This window comes from Hypanus sabinus, chromosome 25, assembly GCF_030144855.1.
Source record: "Hypanus sabinus isolate sHypSab1 chromosome 25, sHypSab1.hap1, whole genome shotgun sequence".
Classification (NCBI taxonomy): domain Eukaryota; kingdom Metazoa; phylum Chordata; class Chondrichthyes; order Myliobatiformes; family Dasyatidae; genus Hypanus; species Hypanus sabinus.
In genome coordinates, this window is record NC_082730.1 from 17,670,468 (window position 1) to 17,696,765 (window position 26,298).

At 41.9% G+C, this 26,298-nt stretch overlaps 2 protein-coding genes and 1 long non-coding RNA gene across 18 annotated transcripts in view; 2 read left to right on the forward strand and 1 right to left on the reverse strand.

The window, feature by feature from the left end:
- Positions 1-4,448, forward strand: part of eps8l3b (EPS8-like 3b) — an 85,253-nt gene extending 80,805 nt beyond the window's left edge. For all 5 annotated transcript variants that reach the window (XM_059950223.1, XM_059950226.1, XM_059950224.1 and 2 more), the window contains one exon: positions 2,253-4,448. In XM_059950223.1, coding sequence (XP_059806206.1) covers positions 2,253-2,301 — 49 coding nt within the window. In that variant the 3' untranslated portion in view covers positions 2,302-4,448. The remainder of the gene's footprint in view (positions 1-2,252) is intronic.
- On the reverse strand, positions 253-14,977 carry LOC132381064 (uncharacterized). Its single transcript, XR_009507912.1, has 2 exons — positions 14,838-14,977; positions 253-1,943 (listed from the first exon to the last, which is right to left on the reverse strand). It is a non-coding gene; the product is annotated as an uncharacterized LOC132381064 (long non-coding RNA).
- Positions 13,424-26,298, forward strand: part of LOC132381063 (ras-related protein Rab-21-like) — a 119,301-nt gene continuing 106,426 nt past the window's right edge. For 2 of the 12 annotated variants that reach the window (XM_059950235.1, XM_059950234.1), the window contains exons 1-2: positions 13,445-15,153; positions 20,831-20,890. In XM_059950235.1, coding sequence (XP_059806218.1) covers positions 15,022-15,153; positions 20,831-20,890 — 192 coding nt within the window. In that variant the 5' untranslated portion in view covers positions 13,445-15,021. Of the gene's footprint in view, positions 15,154-20,830; positions 20,891-26,298 lie in introns of all 12 variants that reach the window. The other 10 variants (XM_059950238.1, XM_059950237.1, XM_059950230.1 and 7 more) reach the window with 9 other exon arrangements.

Genomic DNA, 26,298 nt, shown 5'->3' on the forward strand with positions numbered 1-26,298 from the left:
TGGGCCATGATCAAATGGCAGAGCGGACTTGATGGACCAAATGGCCTAATTCTGCTCCTATGTCCTACAGACATTAAATCCAAATACTTTCCACTCTTTCAAATGAATGTAAAAGATACTACAACACTATTACAAGATTTTTTTTTCCTTTTTTCCTGGATATCCTCAATTGAAGGACAGAACACTGTTAATGGCAAGAAATTCAACAGTGTTGATGTACAAAGCACATTGACTGTTTATTCATTTTCATAGATGCTGCCTGACCTACTGAATTCCTCCAGCATTTTGTGTGTGTTGTTGATGTACAAAGGAAATTTGGGGCCCAAATCTACAATTATTTCCAGTCTAACTTCTAAGGGCAATATGTATATATTCATTTGATTTAAGCAGTTCCTCAGGATTTCTACTTTTCAAGCTGTTTCAATTTTAATTGAGAAGTCCTTGCCAAATGTGAAGACTGCAGCATAAGACATCCTCAACACAGCAAAGAGATCAGAAAGCAATTGTCCAGCAATGGTTAGCTTGGATTTGTAATGGCTGCAGGCATGGATGCTCGAGGGAAGTTAACATTTCCAAAAGAGTACAAATAAAGCAGTTCTAACATCAAGAGATTCTGCAGATGCTGGAAATCCAGTGCAACACACTGGAGGAATGTTGGAGGAACTCAGCAGGTCAGGCATCATCGATGGAGAGGAATAAAGAATCAAAGTTTCGGGCTCATCAAGACTCATCAGAAATAGTTCTATATTTTATTTATAACTTAGATCAATATTCTTTGAGGTTTAGAAGCATCAGGGGTTATCTTACTGAACCATGTAAAATCCCTAATGGGCTAGACTAGATATTTGCTGGGAAAATCTTGATAGGGACAGGAGGTATTCATTTAAAACTGGTGGCAAATTTTCTATCCCAGATGGTCATGGAAACTAGACACTGGGCACATTTAAAGAGGAAGAAGAAAGGATTTGGAAGATTGAGGACAGAGAGCACTGGGGAATGGGCATGGACGAAGATGGGATCAATTAGTAGGGTGGGTTTTAAAGGGCTAACTGACCACTCCAGCTCCTAGTTTCTAATGCAGAGATGAATTTCTCTCTTTTGTTACATACCTTGTAACTGGGTCAGTTACCAGCAAAGATAGAGAGGTCCGTTGAAGTCTGATGGTACTATTTTTAACAGTATTTATTGATAAAAATACACAAAAATAATACCAATGCAAACATACAGATAATATACGTCATCAATACTAAATCTAAAAGCGCGGGTATAATAATAATCAATAAGAAATAGCTCTATCGTTGTCTGGGGGATAATGTATTGTCCGATGGAAATATAAAAGTCACTCAAGTTCATTCAAGCTGCAGCTTTTTGGTTGGAGAGAAAGACGGAGGTTTAACTTGCCCATTCCTTTTATGATGTCAATCCTTCGAGAGTCGTTGGGGACTGATTTCCCCTTTGTGGTTAGCTAAAGCCGTGCTTCCGTGGTAAAGGCCCACCAATTCTGAGGCAAATGGAAAAGGACGCACATGGGCTTTCCACCGGCTTTCGCAATTACGCTGTTACAGGAGTTCTAGCATTTCTTCTGGTGCGTCTGAAGGGACTGTTCCCCAGACCCTCTTTTATCCTATCTCACAGGGTCTCAGATGTCAATCAGGTTGAGATGATGCAATCCCTCCACCAACGTCCCCCCCCCCCCACCGGTTCATTGCCTGGGGGCTTTGATGCATCGTACAGTATTCAATACACAATTCCATCTCCAAGAGGCAATAGCCATTATCAATGGTTCCGCCTTTCGGAGGCCAGGACATTCCAAACTCTGTTGATTCTGCATGTCTTTCTCTCATTTCCTGGGTCTCCTGAACTGACTTAATAGTGATCTTGCGAATCTCAAAAAGGAGGGGGCCACGGACGTAACACTTTGAAATTGCAGGTTTCTCACCACTCTGTATAGAGCAAAAACACACAAAATTACAAGGCAGACAGGAGTTGTATTATCCACCCTCCCGTTATCAAATCCCAAGGGCCAATTGTATTGGCCACTAGCAGCAAACTAGTGCACTATTATTGACCAACACAGTGTATTTATTCCTTGTAATCAAAGTGGCTTCAGAAACAATTTCGCCGAAGGAATTGAAAAGCTTTTTTTACAAAGAAAAGATTTTATCTTATTAGATCAGTGTAGGGATTTTAAAAAATGACAATGAAAATATTTAATTATAATAATATCTTTGTCTTTTTTTCTTTTTAAACAGTGGGAAGCCCAGTCACCCAGCCATCCCTCCATGGAAGACAAGTTATTAGTAATTATCAGAGGATTGATAATCTACACAAGAAAACCTATTTAAAGACAATATTGTGGACATGATGACTTGGACAAACCTATTTAGATTCATATTTCAGTGTTTACCTGTAAACTTTCTTTTATAAGTAGCGTTAGTATGTTCAGCCTGCTCTTAAAATCGATATCTATGAATTATGAATGAAGTTATGTTTAAAATTTCCAATCCAATGCTCCAGGTTCCTAGCCAAAGAAATATATTTGCAGTTAGAAGAGTTTAATGTTCTATATCTTTATTCATTGAGAAAAATCCAATGGAACTCAAATTGAAAGCTGACTATTGGCAAGAAATCTTCTGTTAATATGGCAGTATACCAGTAAGAGAATAAGCTGTGAAGACAGACAGGGTTGGATGTCATCTTGGGTGGTGTAACCACCGACAGAAGGCATGAACCTGCAGTTATAAAGCACTTTTATAATTTCGTAAGATCTGAATGCATTTCAGAGCTAATAGATTACTTCGGATAAGTAACCGGTGATGTTCGCAAGGCAATATAATAAGTTTGCTCATTGAGTGATGAATACTGGAATAAAACAGTTGGGCTGAACTGTCTGTTTAGTGTTGAGAATTCCGTCTGATTCCATGTAATAATGAACAAGCTAATGGTTCCAACACAAACTACATTTTAAAGAGGAATTTCACACAGAGGTCCTTTATTTAGGAATCTTGGAAAAGTTATACAATACAGCTCTCCTCTCTTCTTCTGTTCTCCATCCTGGTTATTCTCTCACGCTTTCTCTTCTCACTTGTTCATCACCTCCCTCTGGTTCTCCTCATCCTTTCTTCCATGGTCCACTGTCCTTTCCTATTAGATTCTTTCTTCTTCATCCCTTTACCTCTTCCAACTATCCCTTCTCAGTTTCTTACTTCATCTCCCTCCCCTGCCTGCCTCATCTGGTCTCACTCCTGTCAGTTTGTACTTCTTCCCTTCCCCCCTCCTTCTCATTCTGTCTTCTTTCCCCTTCCTTTACAGTTCTGATGAAGGGACTTGGCCTGAATGGTCAACTGTTTATTTGCCTCCATAAATGCTGTCTGATTTGTAGACTTCCTCCAGTATGTTGCACAAGACTTTAATAATAAATTTACTTTGAACTTTGATTTCCAGCATCTGCAGAATCTCTTGCATATACAATCTAGTTTTTCTCATGTGATGTTTCTAAAGAAACTCACAACCAATAAGCTCCTGTGACAGATCAGCAATAAATTATTTGTCTGGTATTTTGTCTAGATGGATATAAACCAAACATGGGCAAATGGAACTATCTCAGGCAAATTGGTCAGCATAGCTGGGATGGGTTAAAGGCCTGATTCTGTGCTGTACATAGTTCTGTAACTAGCTCAAAGACCCAGCACAGTAGGATGGGCTGAATGAGCTCTATATACAGACCAGAAAAGTTGAGCCTTTGGCTGAATGTAGTTGTTAGAGTTTGGAGAAGGGGAAGGATCAGAAATGAGATTAAGCAGGTTTGCCTGTTCATCTGGCCCTCTTCTCTCAAGTTGAGGACTGTTTACATTTATTTAATTTTCCCAGTTCTTGGAATGGGATCAGTGCTCCATAGAAGCGGGCATTACATCCATTATCTCTTCAGCCCAGGTTGGAGATGAGAGCCCATTTCGCTCGCTCTCTGCGAACGTTCATTCCTCTCCAGGGCGCCTTTTGCTGTTCTGTAGTTTGGTCAATTTAGATGCCATTCCAGATGGACTGAAAAGACAAGGTGTTGGGATCCGAAACGAGAGCTGATTTTGCTCACTCTCCACGGTGGTCACTCCTCTCTCCAAGGTGCTGAGGCTATGAAGACTGCCCTGGCTGCTGTGCTTCATGCCCACTAATATGATGAACTGATAAGTGAGGCTTTGGGTCTACTCCAGGCTGCTCCAGGGTTCAGATCTGACGACTCAATTTGGTTCGGAGTGTTGTTGTTCAGTTCAATTCTTCTTGTGATTTGTATTTTTTTCTTTTCTCTTGTGCATTGGGTGTTGGTCTTCTATTTTTAACTTTTTTTAAATTGGGTTCTTTCAGGTGTCTTGCTTTGTAGCTGTAAGCAAACAAATCTCAAGGTTGTATAATTTATATATTCTTTGATAATAAATGTACTTTGAATCTTTGAATCACTTATGCCTATACTAATACATTCAGATTTTCCCAATGGATAATCCCACTTCCCAGCTCCAGCTCCTAATCCAAGGTTGACAAGGAAATAGCTCTTTGAGTGATCAGGTAGTGAGTTCCAATCCTCATTAATCATTGGTGGGAAGGTATCTTCCTCAATTCCCCACTAATCCTTCTATCAAATAATCTCAATTGTTGCCCACCCTACCCCACCTCCACAGTTATTAGAGAAATCAGTTGTTCTCATACGCAGAGCCCTCGAGGGGGCAACGCCATCACATAGCAATTAGTGTAACACTATTCTAGCGCCAACGACCAGGGTTCAATTCAGCTGCTGTCTGTAAGGATTGTTATCACAAATGACCCATCAAAATGTCCTATTACTTTTTTACAAATGATAATGTAAACTTGTGACATCATGCACCTCGCAGTTAATCACCACACACTTAGATAAGAACAACATACTTACAGAAGAGCACAAAGGATGCTGTAAGGGGATGAAAGGATGTAAAGAACAATTTAAAATAGTTTCTGTAATTCTAAATCAAGCTCGGGAAAAGCAGGAATCCTTCATTATCACCAAAATCCTGATTACCAAAAAGCATTTAATTCTGCCTCACGCTCATGGTTAATACATTCTTAATGAACCACACCCAATACTTGTGAAATTCCTTCAGCATATGATGAAACATTGGCGTACTGTAATCACCCTATCTATTAACAACCAAAAAAGAACAATCAACATTATTAAAATAAACGGAGTCATTTTCCAGGACAACTCTCTAAGCCCACTATGGTTTTGTCTTGCTTTGAACCCACTCTCTAATTTACTAAATTGGATGAAAATAGGGTATGAAATCAGAAACAACCAAATTATACCTTGTCACATATTCTATACATGGATGATTTGAAATTATACGGTCCTTCAACAGTAAAGTGAAACCAATTAATTCAAATAGTAGAACTATTTTCTAAAGATATAAGCATGAACTTTGAACTAGGTAAGTGTAGAACATTAAACGTAAAGAAAGGTGCAACAGAGCTAGTAGAATATAAAACAGCAGGTTACAATGCAACTGATGGATGAATATGAAACATAAGTATCTGGGATATCAACAAGGAAAGAAAATAGATCTTAGTGTGATAAAGGGAAAACTTTTGACAGAATTTATTTCAAAGCTTAAGAAAATCTGTCAAACAAAGCTCAACAGTAAAACCATTACAAAGGTAATAAACATTTTTGCTATACCCATATTACTGTATTCTTTTGATGTAATATCTTGGTCTGAAACCGATCTGGAAAGTTTACAAAGAAAAATAAGAATTTCAGAAAACATTATGTAAACTTGAATGTGCTTAGATTAACACTTGCGAGGACAGAAGGAAGAAGAGGAATAACAGACATAAATAGTTTACACAAGAGTCAGATAAAACATCTAAGGATGTAGCTTCATCAATGAAAACAGTATTCAGCACTCCACATGATCATATGCATTCTGATAAGAAGTACACACCACTAAACTTAAATGAGAGCACAACTCAGAAAAATGAAGACATTATCATTACTGAGGAAAAATGGAAGACACTCCCATGATCTGAGTAGACTAGATATCGACAAAAAAGTGTCGAATGCCTGGCTCAGAGTTGGAGACCCTTTCCAGAAACAGAAGAGCCCCTTGTGGCAATGCAGGACCAGGTGGTTAACACAAAAAATATCAAAAATACAGTATGAAAGAACAACAAATTCAAGACAATAAATGCAGAAACTGACAAAGGAAACCAGAAACAATCTAACACTTTACAGGATCCTGCAGCAATTTAACTCAATCTGATTACTTACACAGGCACAATCAGGTGGCAAACATCTTTCACCAAAATCTTGCTTTAAATGCAATCTGATAAAAGACATCATACCTTACTATAAATACAAGTCTGATCCAGTTTGAGTCAGAGTCCTACAAATTATATTAGGACCGATCCATTCTTACAGATAGAAAAATCCATAATAACTGTCTCCGTGTGAATTCTTCTAGACTGGTGCAGGAAAAATGACGACATTTAAATGACACTTGGATTGCTGCAAGGTTTCGAGGGATATGAGCCAAAAGCCAATGGGGCTAGCTTACATGGGCATCTTGGTTGGTACGAATGAGTTGGACAAATGGCATTTTTCTGTTCTGTATTACTGTATGACTCGATGACAGAGTGAGCCAAACTGTCCGTTTCCTTGGGCATGACATCCTGAATTTTTAGGTTGAAGATGTAAGGAAGAATATACATATGTTCTAGCATTGGTGATCTGAAAATCTAAAAATGTGAACAGGAATATTAAAATAGAGAAAGATAAACAATAAATTATATTATACTTGTATGACAATGCTTAATTTATTTCAATTCACTTTCAATGATCCCACTATTTATACCCCTTGCAGGTTTAAACTTTTTGTCCATGTTTAAAATTTAATTTTTACAACCTTCTTTGCCTTCCTTTAACTGCTGTAGTTTTGTAAATACATTTTAAAATAGTTTTAGTTATTTAGGAGATGGATTTCATTCCCTTACATTCAAATTAGAACTTGTTCTTTTTTCTATGGATGTTTGTTTCCATAAGCACAGTGGCATCAGTTCCTTTCCATCTGATACAACTTAGATCCTGAAAAAACATTAGAGCTCACAGGGCAGCAAGTGAGTTATCTTTGTTAATCTTTTGTCTTGGATTTATTTTCAACTAATTTTAAAATTATTCATTCCAATGCACAGAGTTAATTGTATTATCTTCCAATTTTCACAATTTAATTTACAACCTATTTAAAAAAGTAATTACACTGGTTGTATTAATAGCGACATAATAAATTAATGACAATATTGGTGCTGCCTTCTGCACTCATACAGACCTCAAACGAAAAGTGACTTTGGCTACCACTTTCCCAGCTTCGCATGCCTCCCTTAATCGCAGGACTCTGCAGAGAGTGGTGCGGACAGCCCAGTGCATCTGTAGTTGTGAACTTCCCATGGTTCAGGACACTTACAAGGACAGGTGTGTAAAATGGCCCAGAGGATCATTGGGGACCGAAACCATCCCAACCACAATCTATTCCAGCTGCTACCATCTGGGAAGTGATACCACAGCATATAAGCCAGGAGGCTCCTTCCACTAGGCCATCAGACTGATGAACTCACACTAATTTGAGTGTACTCTATATTACATTGACTGTTCTATTTATTATAAATTATTATGGCTAGCATGAGAGGGCATAGTTTTAAGGTGTTTGGAAGTAGGTACAGAGATGTCAGGGGTCAGTTTTTTTTACGCAGAGAGCAGTGAGTGCATGGAATGGGCTGCCAGCAGTGGTGGTGGAGGCAGATATGATAGGTCTTTTAAGAGACTCCTGAATTGCTACATGGAGCTTAGAGAAATAGAGGGCTATGGGTAAAACCTAGGTAGTGCTAAGGTAGGGACATGTTCTGCACAGCTTTGTGGGCCGAAGGGCCTGTATTATGCTGTAGGTTTTTTATGTTTCTATTATAAATTACTAAGATTGCACATTGCACATTTAGGTGGAGACGTAATGTAAAGATTTTTACTCCTCATGTATGTGAAGGATGTAAGAAATAAATTCAATTCAATTCAACCTATGACTCTGCCTCTCTCTTTCTAGGACTCTTTCTCTACATCTTATAGACAAGGGACAAACATTGATTACAATCTTCTGCAGCTGGATCCTTTACTTTCTCATCAGGAGACCACAGTCAGTGTGGATCATTATTAACATCTTCTTCTTGCTGACAATCAACAAAGGCACATCACATGGATGAGCACTTAGCCCTCTGCTTTACGTACTCTACACTCATGATTGTGTGGCTAGGTGTGGCTCAAATATCATCTAGACATTTGCCAATGGCTCAATTATTGCAACAGGGAGGTACAGTATACAGGGAGTGAGATAAATTGGCTGGTTGAGTGGTGCTGCATCAATAAATTTGCATTCAACTTCAACAAGGTCAAGTAATTGATTGTGGACATTAGGAGGAAGTCAGGGAAGCATGAACGTTGAGGGATCAGCGATGGAAAGGGTGAGCAGCTACAAGTTCCTACAAGTCAACATCTCAGACATGCCCAACATGTTGATACAATCACAAAGAAAGAATGCAAGTGACTTCTCTTCATTAGGAGTTTAAGGAGGTTTGGCATGTTACCAAAGACTCTAGCAAATGCCTACAGATGTAGGGTAGAGAGCATTGTGGTTGGTTGTATCACAACCTGGTATGGAGCCTCCAATGCAGAGGATTATAAGAGGGTGCAGAAGATTGTAGACTCAGCCATTTTCATTAGGGGCATAACCCTTCCTGCCATCGATGGCAACCTCAAAATGCAGTGACTCAAGAAGGCAGCATTCACCTGCATCGGGGACATACCTCTTTGAATTATTTTCATCCGGAAAAAGTTACAGGAACGTGAAAACCCACACTCAACTTTTTAGGAACATAAACCAACAGGTAAATTGAGGTCTACTCTGCAGACCTAAAGAACAAATCAAGCTATTAGACAAGACCAATGTGGTCTATAAAATCCAATGCAAGGGCTGCAGCGATTATTCTGTTGGTCAAACTGGGAAAAAACTATCCACAAGGATCCTTGAATGTCAACTGGCTGTGAAGTGGCATGACCAACTCTCCCTAGTCTCTTCCCATGAAGATCAAGAGGGGCACAAATTCGACTGGGTATCAGTGAATGTCATGGCGCAAGCAAGCACGTGACATGCTACAGAATTCCTAGAAGCATGGTTTTCAGCAAACAATCTATAAACAGATATGTACACCTCGATCCCGTCTATAAGCCGATGTGGGCAAAATTCCAGACAACGCACAGAGTTTGCCATGCAACCAATCAGCAATGAGACCCCCTCCCTACATCACAATTGAGCTTCCATAATGACAGCCAATCAAATAATTAATATATAACAGCCAAGCATTTGGAGGACACACCACAAGTGAACAGTGCACTGTTGATGTCTCCTCAAAGAGTGATGAAAGGTTTGCAAATGGATCGCTAAGATCACAGAACAATTCAACCCAGCCATTTTCAGAAACAGTTTCTTCCACTCCATCACCTGTTTTCAGAGTAGTCCATGAATCTATGAACACTATTAGCCTTTTGCACTGTTTATAGCAATTTTTAAATGTCTTACACTGTCCTGCTACAACAAAGCAACAACAGAAATCACAATGTGATCAATATTCACTGTCCAGGGCCAGCAGGCCTTTCTTTTTTGCCAAGCAGAGCTGAAATTTCTAGAAGTCAAAGGGTCGTTTTTGGGTAAGGTAAACTTCCAAACAATATTCTTTGTTCAGCTTCTTCTTGTAAACAGTAGCTAATCTTCAGTTCTTGATGTACATGGCAAGCAACAGTCAGTCTGAAGTTAAAGGGACAGCTTTGTAAACAAACAACACTGTCCATATATCACAAACTAATACCCCACAGCAAGAGGGTGATTATTCAAGAGTTGCAGTGTAAAACAATGAGATTATTTAATTGGCCTCATTTCAAACCAGACAATACGACCAGGTTATTTAGTTCAAAAGGCTTGGAGACCAGATTGTTACTATCATTTAGAACATCAAATAGCTGATCTGTTAATGGTAGGCTTGTATGCGGAGAGAGTCAGCTTCACAGCATTGTGGGTACCTAGCTAATATGTCTCCAGAAGCTTCTCGACTGTTTGTGTAAAATGTTTCTGTAAACAAGTCATATATGTGTGAAGTCACCCAAGTAGCAAAAAAAACCCAGCATAAATGTAGGGAACAGTCAGACCTATTAGCAATTGTTAAAAAACATTAGGAAGAATTACAGAAAGACAAGGTGAACTGGAATCCATTCATCCGCCTTTGATTTCTGCAACAGCCGATTTATTCGTCTGCAACTTGTTGGTATGTCTTTTTAGCTTACAGGAATTGTATCTGTGTTTTGGAAATCCTTTGTGTTTTAGAAGGTGTAATTCAGAAATCTTTTTGAGATAGAGAACAGTGAGCTTGAAATGTGATTTAAGAATTTAAACATGTATCACTAAAAATAAACGAACTGTGTTTAAACTACTTTGTTAGCTGGAAGTATCTTCCTGGTAGGGAGGGGGCGGACCCACTGCTCAGATAGTGAGTATTCGCAGTTACACATGGCATGGAGGATAAACGTGGAAGTGAACTAGTCCTTGAAGGGTAGGTTGTTACAGTCTAACCTCCCTTTAGTAGGATTACCTGTAGCTATCTATATCTGATTGGGTTTAAGGTCTTCTCTTGAGTTTTGAGCTTTGTAGTCAGCAAACCCAATACTGTCACAATGAGGTTACTGAACCATATGGGGAGAACCTTAACGGATCTACTGATTGCATCACTGGCTACATAAACTTTTGTGTGGACACTGTAATACCATCAAGGACTGTTTGCTGCTTCCCTAACAACAAACCAGAGGTCACCAATGATCTAAAGGCTCTTCTCAATGACAGGAGAGATCTGGAGATCAAGCTTGGGCAGAATAGCACACGGAAGGTGTGGAGAGGTTTGAAGAACATCACTGGCTTCAATCAGCCTAGCTGTAGAGCCTCAGCATGCAGCTGTGAATGGGCAAATGAGTTAAACCAATTCTTCAATAGGTTTGACAATTGCCCTCCTGTTCACAACTCCGCTCCTCCGTCCTTCCCCCTCCAGTTCAACAACTGGAGGAACAACACAGGCTACCACTGTGTACAAACCCTCCTTGCCCTGCATCAACCTCCACATACCAACTGCTATTGTCCCAATCTTCAATTCCCTCAGCTCCTACCTTCCACCAACTCCCCAATCATCATGGGCTCACCTTCACTACTGAGCATGTGAGAAGGGCTCTGGGGAAACTCAGACATGGCAAAGCATTGGGACTGGATGGAGTGAACCCCAGGGTCCTGAAGGAGTGTGCTGAGCAGTTGAGTGGAGTTCTCCAGCACATTTTCAATCTGAGTCTCAGCCTGGAAAGGGTCCCATCTGTGTGGAAAACATCATGTGTGGTCCCAGTACCCAAGAAGGGCCAACCGAAAGACTTGAATGGCTACCGTCCAGTGGCCCTGACCTCTCACATCATGAAGACCCTAGAGGGGCTGATCCTGGCTCACCTCTGACCCCTGGTCAGATCAGCCCTCAGTCCCCTACCGTTTGCCTATCAGGAGAGTCAATGATGCTGTCACCTACCTGCTGATCAGAGCCTACTCCCATTGAGATAAGCATGGCAGCCCTGTGAGGATCATGTTTTCTGATTTCTCAAGTGCCTTCATACAGCCCTCAGTGCTAAGGAAGAAGCTTCATTCAATGCAGGCTGGCACTTCCATTGTATCCTGGATAATGGATACTTGACTGGCAGACCACAGCTTGTGCAGCTTCAGAGCTGTGTGCCAGACGTGGCTATAAGCAGCACTGGCCCCTCTGGCTCCCTGCCTGTTTACCCAGTATACCTAGGATTTTAGATGCAACACTGAGTCATGTTGTCTGCAGAAATTCTCTGATGACTCAGCAATAGTTGGGTGTATAAAGGGAGGATGGGAGGATGAATACAAGGCCCTGGTGGAGGGCTTTGTAAATTGGTGCAATCTGAATCATCTACAGCACAGCATTAGTAAGGCAAAGGAGATGGAGGTGGACTTTAAGAAAACTAAACCTGCACTGCTCCCTATTACTATTGATGGTGAGGATGTGAATGTGGTGATGATCTACAAGTACCTGGGGGCACACTTGGATGACAGACTTGAGTGGAGAACCAACTCAGAGGCTATGTACAAGAAGGGCCAAAGTTGCATTTCCTTCCTGAGAAGACTGAGGTCCTTTGGAATATGCAGGCTTCTCCTTCACATATTCTACCAGTCTGTGGTACATTCTTCTATGCAGTGGTGTTCTGGGGCAATGGCATCAACATGGGTGATGCCAACAGGCTCAATAATCTGATTAGAGAGGCTGACTCTGTTATTGGAGTCAAACTGGATGCACTGGATGATGTGGTAGAACAAAGGACCCTACAGAAAATTCCAACAATTCTGAACAATGTTTCTTACCCTCTGCGTGCCACCTTGGCTGAACAGAGGAACACTTTTAGTAATAGACTAAGACAACTGTGCTGCATCAAAGAGTGCTATATGAGGTCATTCTTACCCTCAACCATTAGGCTCTATAATGAGTCAATCGATAGACAAGGAGGTGATGACCCCCTCCTGTTCGACTGTTTAAGGTAACTTATTTTTTATTCTCTCTTACTTCTCTTCTAATATTTGTACATCTGTGCACGTGTAATTGTGTTGTGACACTGTAATTTCCTTTGGGTTCGATGAAGTATCTAATCTATCTCGTGTGGCCCTCCATTGGTCAGGGTCAGCTATGGATGTTGCGTCCCAGCTGTCATATGCAAGCCAGGTTAGTACGATAGGCAGTTGTCATGCTGCACTTCCCCTCTCCACTCAGCTGATAAATCCGAAGGAACAGTAGACACCGATACTGTTCGGCACCACCAACATCGTAGGAGTTGCCAGAACTCCAGCTCCAGATTTTTCCCTCTGAGCTCACTCCCGAAGCCTTCCCCCACGAGTGAGTACAGCCATAAGGCAGCAGAGGTTTGAGATCAGAGTTTTTCTTCTCCTAGATGAGCTGGCAACCACGGCTGATAAGCCCCATCTGCTCGAAACGACTGGTTTTAAAGCACTAGCAAATCACCCCTGCCCCTTCTCCTGTTAGTAGAGGTGGTTCTGCAGAGCTTAGTAGCTCAGCCACACTCAAAGGCCAGGAGATGGGCTTGGTCATCAGATGCACACCATTGGGAGCATTTACTAGGTAGTGGGAGTCTGTCCTCACTTCCACCCCTGGCTATGACAACCTTAAGGAACCACAGTGACAAATGTAAGTGATAATAAACCTGATTCTGATTCAGAATCCTTTATTTAGGACATATAAATCAAAATATACAATGAAATGTGTCATCAACCAACACAGCCTAAGGGTGTGCTGGGGGCAGCCCGCATGTGTCACCATGCACCCTGCTGCCAACATAGTATGCCCACAAGGGTGAGCAGAACAACTCGAGTAACAACAACACAACAGAAAAACATTTCCTTTTCCTCCCTCTCACCCACCAACCCCATCAAACACGCAGATAGGCCTCCAACTCTAGGATAGGTCCCGTCCAGGCCTTCAGCCTCCAGTGGACGAGATTCTGACAGATTTACACAGTTCTTTGGAGAATGCCACCTCTCAGCCCATCTCCTGTCAGGGCTGAATCCCATACACCCAGTTCCACTTTTTCTATTGCATTAGCACCAAGGCATAACATTTCACACAGACTCTTCCTTTCTCGTGAACCACAACCTCCTTCCTTTTGTGTTTGGCAGAGCCCTGGACCAAGTCTCAACTCACACCTCAGTCCTCACTCCCCGGATAGAGCAAGGTCGGAGTTCAGAAAATAGAGGCACAAAGAGACTGCAGGCACTGGAATCTGGAGCAGCAAAAATCTGCTGGTGGAACTCTGTGGCTGAGCAGCGTCCATGGCTGTTGCAGATTAATTGGGAGGATTCAACCCCAAACTTGGACACTTCCTTCCCTCCCAGAGGCTGATCAGCCCACTGAGTTCCTCCAGCTGCTCAAAGTCTTCCTGGTCCTCACCATCCTCCCCACCAGCATTCACATTCCATGGATCATTGTGAACAAACATTAGTAATAGAGAACGAGTAGAACAAGTTCAAGCAAATCCTTGATTAAACCTCAGTTTATAACCAGTTGAATCACTTTTAGAGCTGAGGGAACTCAAATTTATCTGGGGACTTTTGATTCTGACTGACTGACTTTTGACAATACTGCCTCCCACCCTCACAAACACGAGAAGATCTGCAGGTGCTGGAAATCCAAAGCAAAGCATGCTGGAGGAACTCAGCAGGCCAGGTAGCATCTGTGGAAAAGATCAAACAGTCGACTTTCCAGCCTGCTGTCGTGAATGGCTTTGATTGAGTTAATAGTCGGCAGGAAAATTAAGAACTAGAAGATAAATTAAAGGGAAAAAGACGGAGGGGTCACATGCAAAAACATCGGGAAAACACACAGCTGGATTTCACTGACTTGCAATTGCAGACTGGGGGCAGCAGATTCAACACAAACAGACATTAAACTAACGGGCTGTGGGCGGAGACCGGGCTATGGATGTTAAAAATAGTAGAACTGGTTGCAATTGATCCAGCATTTCCTACTGATGTTCTGTCTGCTCGAAGTGGGACTGACCAAACGGACATCTTTCCCCATGTGATGCGGGTTGTCGGCGCTGGATGGGGGGAAGTGGGTGGCGTCTCCGCCGCATTTACTGCCCACCCCGCAGCGCATCAGCTGATTGTTACCTGCACTTCGGAGAGAGGGCGCCATTTTAGACAGAGAGAGGGAAAAAACACAAATGCTCGGTAATAGTTTGCCTGCGTCCAGTTGAAACGAAACGGCGACAGGCTTTGTGGCGATTCAAGCGTCCGTGGTGTCTGCTCTGATGAGATTTCCCCCTGCGAGCTCAGCCTTCCCCGGTTCGCGGTGATGGCGACAGCGGCTGGCAAGAGCTACTGTTTCAAAGTAGTGCTGCTGGGCGAAGGCTGTGTGGGCAAAACCTCCCTGGTGTTGCGATATTGTGAGAATAAATTCAGCGACAAGCACATCAGCACGTTACAGGTGAGTGGGTTCTGGCGAGGAGAGCCCGCGCCGTCCTCGCACACTGACCCGACCCTTTCGCCAGTCATACCTGGTTGCGGCTGAAAGTGACCAGCGAGGAACTTGATTGTAACTAATCTGTTAGGGAGAGTTTTATGTGGAACTAATCTGTTAGATATGGAAACGACAGTTTATTTGTGCAAGTGGTACAACAATTCTTTACCGACCGTGTTTTTACGATGGCTGTGTCGCTGCAAATGAAAGTTTTTATAACACTTTGAATTTAACACATCTTATTGCAACTTTCGGAGCATAAATATGATTTTTGCGCCCTTTATCGGATAGGGTCTGTATCTGAAGTTAAATTAATCTGAACGGAAGTTAATACAATATATAATGTCTTTGACGTTGAAACAGAGAGGAAATAGATATAAGGAGTTTTTTAAAGTCCTAAGTTTACGACACGTTGGTGGGAGTTCTGTGTAGAGATTTTTTTTCTTTCCCACCCAGTTTCACCCTATTTAATTGTCACGTTAGCGATTATTTACTGCAGTTTCGGGCGGTGGGATCACCATATTCTGGATAGTTAATTAAATATGACGAACATGGTGCTGTTTAAAATGGGGAAAGATGTCATGAAATTAGCGCAAATCGTCGGCGTAATTTAGACTTTTTTCCTTCATTCTTTCATGTTTTAATTTGCAGCAAGCGGTCTCTTTCAGTCTGCTCCCTTCTAGTTCAATCTCAATTCAAGCACTTGTTGTGTCCGGTCAGGACGAAGTAATAATGTCTGCTACTTATTCTGTAACCCGCAACCTCAAAGTCTTCCCTCCACGTTTTAGGCTATAAACGGGCGAAGTCGTGGTCGCGCACAGGCGTGACATGTGTGCCAAGTCAACCTGTTGAAAGTAACCCCTTTTTTAAAAAAAATAGCAACCCATACCAACTGCTGGAGGGTTAGGCAGTATCTAAGGAAAATAAACTGTCGGCCTTGCGGCTGAAGCTGTTCTTCATGACTCCGCCTGAAATGTTAACTGTTGAGCTCTTTTCCCATAGATGCTGCCTGGCCTGATGAGTCTCTCCAGTATTTTGTGTGTGTGTGTGTGTGTGTTGCTTTGGATTTTAAGCATCTGCAGATGTTCTAGTGTTTGTGGCCTTTTTAAGTAACTTTTTTAATTGCTAAATTATGCTTTCCAAAGATCCTCGTTTAATTGCATATTGTGCAGGATTCTGTATTTAATATTTTTTGTCCTGATTCTGGTTGAGTTTTTCCTGTAATATTAATATCCAACAGTAAAATGCTGGAAGTACTCGGCTGGAGAGAGAAACAGGGATACAGTTAACTATCTTTTGTCAGACTTGATTTCATGAAATCCTGAACCTTGAAGTAGAACTCTTTCTGCTGATGAGTATATGATATATAAATGTGTTTCTGATTAACCTCTATCAACCTCTGCCTTAAATACCCTAATGACCTGCTTCAGTTGCCTGTGGCAACAAATTCCGTAGATTCACGACCCTCATTTAAATGGGCATCCTAGTATGATGTTATGCCTTCTGGTTCTAGACTCCCCCTACTACAGGAAATGTCCTCTTCACATCCACTCTATCTAGGCCTTTCAACATTTGGTAGGTTTCAATGAGATCCCCCCCCCCCTCCTCCCATTCTATTAAATTGCAGTGCAAGAGTTTCCAACCTTTTTTATGCCATGGAGTCTTTACCATTAACCGAGAGGTCTGTGGACCCCAGGTTGGGAAATGCCTGTAATCCAGTGGGTACAAGCCCAGAGCCATCAAACATGCTTCATCTGATAAGCCTTTCATTCCTGGAATAATTTTCATTAATCTCCGTTGAACCCTCTCCAGTTTCAGCACATACCTTCTAAGATAAGGGGCCCAAAGCTGCTCACAATACTCCCAGTGAGGCCTCACCAGTGCTTTTTAAAGCCTTGGCATTATTTTTATATTCTGGCCTTCTCAATGAATGCTAACATTGCATTTGCCTTCCTCACTGCCAACTCAACCTACAAATTAACCTTTAGGGAATCTTGCACGAGGACTCTGAAGTCCCTTTGCACCTCAGATTTTTGAATTTTCTCCCTTTTTAGAAAATTATCCACATTTTTATTCCTTCTACCAAAGTGCACGGCCATGTACTTCCTGACAGTTTGTTCCATCTGCCACTCACTGGCACATGGCACAGGCAGCAGTCCACAGCTTGCTACACTGATGATCCTGCTTTTCAGCTATCTACCTTACTCGTCCTGAGGAGCTGCAGCTGTGGTTATCCAGGTGGCTGGAGGTCTCACAGGATTCCCACATCTCACACGAAGAACACAACACCTCTCCTGGAGCCAGCTTCACTGCACTGACTGTGTACTAACAGACGATGAAGAAGAAACTTGCCAGATACTTACTTCTCCCAAGTCTTTTCTTGTTAAAACCCGATGAGCCAAATCCTCCTCACTTTAACACTGGCCCACTCCAACAATGGCCGCTCTGCTTGACCCTGCCTTCATTTTATTTGCTCTTGCTAATGAATTGTGATTTGATTGGGATGCCAGAATAACGCTGAAAGTAAATCTCTCAGAGACCTGTGAGTTGCCTCCTCTCTGGCGCTTGATTCAATTTGATGGGCTGAATGTTCTAATTCTGCTCCTGTATCTTATGGTCTTAAAATTGGAGTCTTGGTGGGGGAAAACTTATTTCCCTCATTGATTTTTGTGAATTCCACAGAACTGAGCTGTGGAGAGGAGCAACAGAGAATAGCTCATAGAATTTGCCCACGTGCTCGTAAACATGTTTCCGTTCATTTTAGGGAACTTTATCCTATATAAACAGCAAACCATGCATGGGGTTTCCTCATTGCTTTATAATTCCATCAGGTCAGAAATTAAATGAAGCATGTCAGTCATACATCCTATGGAATGTCAGAATCAGGTTTAATATCACTGGCATATGTCCTGAAATTTGTTGTTTTGCAGCAGTAGTGCAGTACAATACATAATAAAAACTGTAAATTATAAGTATATATAATATTTTAAAGTTAAATAATTAGTGTAAAAAAAGAGGGAAAGTATACTGAGGTAGAGTTCATGGGCTCATTGTCCATTCAGAAATCTGATGGCAGAGGGGAAGAAGCTCTTTGTGAATCGTTGAGTGTGTGTCTTCAGGGTGCTGTTACCTTCCTGATGATAACAATGCAAACAGAGCACGTCCTGGGTGGGGAGGGTCTTTAATGATGGATGCCAGCTTTTGGAGACATTTGCTCTCCTTGCACATCTGAAGCGGAAGACCGCAGCACAAAAGCCAGGACCAACAGGCTCCGGGACAGCTTCTTCCACCAGGCCATCCAACTGATTAACTCACACTGATTTGAGTGCATTTCTACGTTACATTGACTTTTCTATTTATTATAAATTATTATGATTGCACATTTAGATGGAGACATAAAGATTGAGTGTGTGTGTGTGTGTGTGTGTGTCTCTCTCCAATTCTTTGAAGATGTGCTGGGGAGGCAAGGGCCTGTGATGGAGCTGACTGTCTTACAGTGGTGGTGGTGGGGGGGGGGGCATACCAGATGGTGATGCAGCCAGTTTGAATACTCTCCACAGTACCTCTGTAGAAATGTGTGACTGTACCAAATCTTCTCAAACCCCTAATGAAATATAGCAGCTGCCATGCCTCCCTCCTTTGCTGTGTTTTGCTCGTGTTTCAACAAGCAATGAGACCATGTATAATTGTCTACCAGCCATAATACATACTCATTTTCAATCTAAAGTGTGGTACCAGGTGAATGAATAATTAGTTTCCCATTTAACTTTGGAGACTTCATCAGACAAAAAGCGTAGAGTTTAAAGATCAGCTTTCGTAGTCACACATGTATTGAACCATACAGTGAATTGCATCATTTGTGTCAGTGACCAACTCTCCGAGGATGTGCTTGATGTTGCCATGCTTCTGGTGCCCCTAATCTGAGGAAAGACATTCTTGCCATGGAGGGAGTACAGAGAAGGTTCACCAGATTGATTCCTGGGATGGCAGGACTTTTAAATGAAGAAAGACTGAATTGACTAGTCTTATACTCGCTGGAATTTAGAAGATTGAGGGGGGATCTTATTGAAACATATAAAATTCTAAAGGGTTTGGACAGGCTAGATGCAGGAAGATTGTTTCCGATGTTGGGGAAGTTCAGAACGAGGGGTCACAGTGTAAGGATAAAGGGGAAGCCTTTTAGGACCGAGATGAGGAAAAACTTCTTCACACAGAGAGTGGTGAATCTGTGGAATTCTCTGCCACAGGAAACAGTTGAGGCCGGTTCATTGGCTATATTTAAGAGGAAGTTAGATATGGCCCTTGTGGCTAAAGGGATCAGGGGGTATGGAGAGAAAGCAGATACAGGGTTCTGAGTTGGATGATCAGCCATGATCATACTGAATGGCGGTGCAGGCTTGCAGGGCTGAATGGCCTACTCCTGCACCTATTTTCTATGTTTAACATAGCATGCCCACAACTTGATAACCCTAATCTTTTGGAATGTGGCACACGTCCCAGGTGTTCATGGGGGGATGGACAAACTTCAGGCAAACAGTGGTGGGAATTGAACCCCAATTTTACAGTTGGAACTGTAAAATGTTATGTTAATCCCCATCCTACCTTGCTGCACCATGGTCTTCATCATTAAGTTGGTAACTTAAACAGAATCAAAATGCATTTATGGGCAGATTTTTAGCATTTCCAGATGTGTTGGGTTTCTTGTGAAACTAAGCCCATTATTCATTTTACTGTTGAGGAGGTAAAGAAGCTGGGATCTGCACTCAATACTTTAGGAACTGCTTCTTCCTCTCTGCCATCAGAATTTTGAATTGCCTGTGAGCACTACCTCGCTCTTCCTCTTTGCTCTTATTTATTTTTCTAACTAGTAATTTTGTTTTGTACTGTACTGCTGCCACAACACAACAAATTCCACGATGTATGCCAGTGATAATAATCATGATTCAGATTCTCTGACATTGACAGATGCTTTTATCGGTCACTTGAAAACAAATCAAAACTTTCTAAGATGAATATGGGAGTTGTCACTGTGTGATACGCTTCCAAGTCGACAAAAGTACGTTTGATCCTTTATTATGAAACCAGCAAAGATGAACAATCTTGTACTGTTAAAGCTAATGAAGCTAAATTAGTAATGTAATGCAATAAAGTAATTAGCATTCAAATCAGCATAATTAAGGGAACATTGTAAATAAGCAGAACTAACTAACTTGGACAAAGCATGAATACATGGCTAGACTCATTTGCTTCTACCACGCCTAAACCATGCGACAAATTATCCATAATAAACACCCAACACCAAACATAATACAAACAGACAGAAAATAGATAACATGGCTCCTACATCTCTTGTGACATTAAAGAAACTGAGCCTGAACACGCAAGTTTAGTACAGTGAGGTGACCTAACCAGCATGTATAAAATTCTTGTGCTTGATGTAGTCGATGCATGTAACCAAGATACATAATACAAAATTCCTTTACTCATGTTGGTCCATAATCTCTTCACCCAAATGTTAGTGAAAACTTGAGTGCTATACTGCAGAATTTGGTCTGACTGTATATCAAGAGATCGCTAGATCTATAAAGAGGCCTCTAGCTTTTATTTTATCATTAAATAGTAGAAATATATCTTTTATTTGTAGGCATCTTTTTTGATGAAGAAGTTGAATATCAACGGAAAGCGAGTGAGTCTTGCGATATGGGTGAGTAAGAATTTGTTGTGTTTTTGGGGAGAGAATGGTGCTCATAACTTCAGGACAGCACAGTAGTATAGTAGAGACACCAGAGACCATGGATGCTGGAATATGGAGCAATGGACAGTCTTCTGGAGTAACTCAGGTCAAGCAGCATCTTTGGGAGGCAAGGAATCGTCAGTGTCCCAGGCTTGTTTATGGACATCACTGTTGGAAACGCCATTGAACATCCACGTCTTTCTATTGTGTTTAGCACTGTTTCACTAGATTCTCTGCCCATAGTTGTTAAAGAATTAAAATCATGGGTTTCTTATCTATTGGACTGTTAAGGCTGAAATCCTGCATCAGGACTTGTTATGGGGAATCTCTGTTGGAGCCCTATAGAACACATGTGACTTTCTGTTGTTTTCAGAGCTGTTCTACTAGTTTCTGTATCTTCTATCACAGAATAACAATGGTTAAAAACATGGGTTTCTTATCCATTAGGCCAGAGGTCGGCAACCTGCGGCTCCAGAGCCACATGCGGCTCTTTGATCTCTGTGATGCGGCTCCCCGTGGTTTGTTAGCTTTTGAAATGTAATTCGAAATTTGAAGATTATGGTGATCTTGTACAATATGAAAACTTTGCGGAGACACCGTTTCCTGGCACATCCGAACCGGCTCACAATTAGCCACCGTTCCGACTAAGGGAGATAGCCTACGGGGGTTTGTGAGTACGTGTCTTTTGGAGCATCCGCGCCCACGGGGACGGGTTGAGGGAGGCTTTAAAGCAAGGCTGTTTAGTTCGAATAAAGTTACCTTTGACTGCAGTCTTTATTTTAGCGCTGCGTGTAGCGCTACACCGCTACAACGTGTTTTTTATTGCTATTAATATACATCACCACTGCCAATGCCTGACACCCGCCAGTGCGCGCTTTCTTTTAATTCTTCGATCCAAGGTAGGCTACCTATGTAGTAACCTTCAACCCAACGTCTTTTTTTCGGAGTTCAAAATGTTTTTGTTGCATGCAGAAATGTAATTTCGTTTTCTCTGCAGGAGTTCATCAATTTCAAAAATGCAACACATTATAGTTTGTTTATACATAGCATAAAGGCAAAAAAAAAACCCGTTGTATGCAGTGTTATTTCATTTTGTGGCTCCCAGTGTTTTCTTTTCTGTGGGAAATGGGTCCATATTGGCTCTTTTAGTGGTAAACGTTGCTGACCCCTGCATTAGGCTATTTGGCACACATACAATTCCAACTCTATAGAGTAGCAAGGAGATGTGTTTGAAACATTGTAAACCTTTAGGTTAAATCAGTTGATTGGAGTAAAGTTAGCTAAGATTCTAAAGAAACTTGAACTTCTGGTTAAGAAGGTGACTGAAACAAAATACAAGGGCCATTCCTAGTGTAAAAGGAGGTTTGTCTTTGAACTGATGGTGTTCTAAGTAAATTTATTATCAACCTACATATGTCACCATGTACAATTGAGATTCATTTTCTTGTGAGCATACTCAATAAATCTATAATCGTATAATAACCATGAAAGGATCAGCGAAAGACCACACCGACTTGGGTGTTCAACCAGTGTGCAGAAGACACAAACTCAGCAAGTACAAAAAGATAAAATAATAATAAATATTGAGACCATGAGATGGAGTCTTTGAAAGTGAATCCATTGTTTGTGGGAACAATTCAATGATGTGGCAAGTGAAGTTATCCCCTTTGGTTCAGGTCCTGGTGGTTGAGGGGTAGGTACTGTTCCCGAACCTGGTGATGAATGCTCAGGCTCCTGTATCTGCCTGGAGGCAGCAGCGGGAAGAACTGCGGGGAACAGCAAAGTGAAAGCTATATTTGGTTTGCAACAGCAACTTGTTCACTCTCAGCAGCCAGTCAGGTATTTTACCTTTAAAATGGTGTGTATGCAGGAGGAAGTGACTACTAGACAGGTATATGGAGGAATTTAAGGTGGAGGGTTATATTGACGCAGTATTTAAGGGTCGGCACAACATTGTGGGCTGAATGGCCTGTGCTCTGCTGTATTCTAATTCTGTGCTTCAGGTTCAACAACTGAATGGGAGTGAGGTGACAATCTCCTGATTTTTTTTTTAAAAAAACGAATGCATTCTTGCTTTCGAGGAGAGCAAAAACATTTTAAGTGTTTTAAGGGAAGTTGGTTGTACTGAGTTCTAAAACTCAAGACCGTGAATGAAATGTGTACACACAAAATGCTGCTGAGTTCCTCCTGCATGTGTGCGTTACTCTGGTTTTACGGCATCAGCATAATCTCGAGTCCGTGAATAAGATGTGGGTTTTCCCTTTTGTTTCTTTTGAAAAGAGAAAGCTTGTATCTCTGTTCAATCTGTCCACTAATTGTCGCATAATTAGTGGTTGAGAATATCAGAAAAGGTTCCACTGTTTAATTGTGGTTCACACATTCCTTTCACGTGATCACAAGCAGCATTATGCAGAGGTAGTAAATTGGATTAGATATTGGCTGTGCGGGAGAAGCCAGAGAGTGGTGGTAGCAGGTTGCCTCTCTGACTGGAGGCACATGACTAGTGGTGTGCCGCAGGGATCAGTGCTTTGTCCACTGTTGTTTGCATTTATATTAATGATCTGGATGATAATGTGGTTCACTGGATCAGCAAATTTGCAGATGACGACAGCAAGAGTGGGGGTGTCTTGGGCAGTGAGGAAGGCTTGCAGAGGGATCTGCATCAGCTGGAAAAAGCTGAAAAATGGCAGATGGAGTTTAATGCAGACAAGCCTGAGTTGTTGCATTTCTGAAGGACTAACTAGGGTAGGTCTTACATAGGGAACATTAGGGCACTGAGGTATATGGTAGAACAAAGGGTTCTGGGAATACAGGTCCATTTTCATTGTAAGTAGTGTCTTAGGTAGTTAGACATAAAGAAAACTTTTGAGACATTGACCTTCGTAAATGAATGTACTGAATACAAAAGATGAGTTGTTATGTTGAAGTAGTGTAAGATATAGGTGAGGCCTAATTTGGAGTATTGTTACCAAAACTGCATACTTACCGACAGGAAAGATGTAAACAAGATTGAAAAAGTGCAGAGAAAATTTATATGGATATTTCTGGGTCTGGGGGACCTGAGTTATAAGGAAAGATTGAATAGGTTAGGACTGTATTCTTCAGAACCTGGAAGATTGACAGGAGATTTGATAAAATTGAAGGGTATAGATAAAGTAAATGCAAGCACTGAGATTGGGTGGAACTGCAACCAGAGGTCATGGGTTAAGGGTGAAAGGTGAGAAGTTTATGGGGAGCATGAGGGGAAACTACTTTACTCAGAGGGTTGTGAGAGTGTGGAATGAACTGCCAGCATAAGTGATGCATGCAAGCTTGAGTTCAACATCTGAGAAGTTTGAATAGGCTATATGGATTGTGGTGGTGGCATCCGTTGGTCTCGAGAGACCATGGATCTGTGCCTGGAGTTTCCAGGGCGCAGGCTTGGGCAGGGTTGTATGGGAGACTGGCAGTTGCCCAAGCTGCAGGCCTTCCCCTCTCCACGCCACCAATGTTGTCCAAGGGAAGGACACTAGGACCCATACAGCTTTGCTCCTGTGACGTCCTATGGATAGTAGGGATATGGAAGACTATGATCCTGGTGTATGCCAATGGGCGTAGGCAGTGTAAGTGGTTTTGGCATGGACTAGATGGGCTGAAGGGCCCTGTATGTGCTGTACTTCTGACTCTAAAATGTCAGTGATTCAGAACATTGGTGTAAAATGAAACCTGGGAGTAAGATCAGTAACTATAATGGAGTTGTAACTGCATAGAACAAGCACAAGAAACTCTGCAGATGCTGGAAATCCAAAGCAGCATGCACAAAATGCTGGGGGAACTCGGGTCAGGCAGCATCTATGGAAGTGAATAAACAGTCAGTGTCGGGCTGAGGCCTTTCTTCAACATTGAGAAGGAAGGGGGAAGCTGCCAGAATAAAAAGGTGGGGGGAGTGGAGGAGAAGGAGGCCAGCTGGAAGGTAATGGGTGAAGCCATGTGGATGGGGAAAGATCAAGGGCTGGAGAAGGAATCTGATGGGAGTGGAGAGTGGACCATGGGAGAAAGGGAAGGAGGGGAGCACCAGGGCAAAGTAATGGGCAGGTGAGAAGAGGAAAAAGGTCAGAATGGAAAATGGAGGAAAAGTGGGTAATTTTTTTTTACTGGAAGAGAAATTGATATTCATGCCATAAGGTTGGAGGCTACACAGATGGAATACTGAGGATAGTGTCATCATAGCATAAGAGGAGCCCATGGCCCGATGTGTCAGAATGAGAATGGGCCTTTCAACTTGCCTCCTTTTGCTTTAAATGTAGGCGCTCTAATATTTTGACCCTGAAAGAAAGGTGCTGGTCATCTATCTGTCTTCCACCATCTTATAAACCTATCAGATCTCCCCTCAGCCTCTGTTGCTCCAGAGAAAACAACCTAGGTCTGTGCAACCTCTCCTAGGGCACATCCTCTCTAATCAAGCATTCTGGTAAACCTCTTCTGCACTCTCTCCAAAGCCTCAACATCCTTCCTGTCAGAGCTGAATGCAATACTCCAGATGTGGCTTAAACGGCTTTTCAGAAAGCTGCAACATAACTTCCTGACTCTTGAATTCAAGGCTGAGCTAACAAAGACAAGAATGCCATACACCTATTTTACCTTTCTCCCATCCTGCGCAGCCACTTTCAGGGAACTATGGACCTGGGCTCCTTGATCCCCTGGATGTCAAAAGAAACATTTACTGTTTATTTTCGTAAAATTTATGTAATGAATCAGCACAGACAGGTTCTTCCGGCCCAGTGAGCCGCGGAGCCCAGTAACCCAGTTATTTATCCCCAGCCTAATCACAAAATAATTTACAACGACCAATTAACCTAATAACCGGTCTGTCTTTGGACTGTGGGAGGAGACTCAAAAACCCCACAAATGCTTAAGGGGAAAGCTTCCACACTCCTTCCAGATGGCGCCAGAATTAACTCTGAACTCCACCCCAACATGCAATAGCATCATGCTAACCATTACACTAGCATGCCTACTGTTCTGTTTTCTTCCCTCCACTCCCACCCCCCCCCCCCCCCCACCTTCACTTCTGGAATTCTAATGATTAAAATGGACCACATCTGGACCACCAGACTTAGAAACAGTTATTTACCCCACTTACCCCAAGCTGTCAGGCTGATCAACACCCCCATCCATTAACCTTTACACCCCCACCAGTGTGACTTTTATCATTTCCTGCCAGTCACCTTGTGTACAGATACTCCTGTACCAAGCGTCACTTTATGTGCATCCCATCAATCTCTGTATAGAAGCTAATCTTGTGTAATTATATTTTGTGTTCTTTATGCTCACTGTGCTCGTTTTTTGTCCTGCATCTCATAACCAGAGTAGCAATCATTTTGCTCTCTTTTACACTC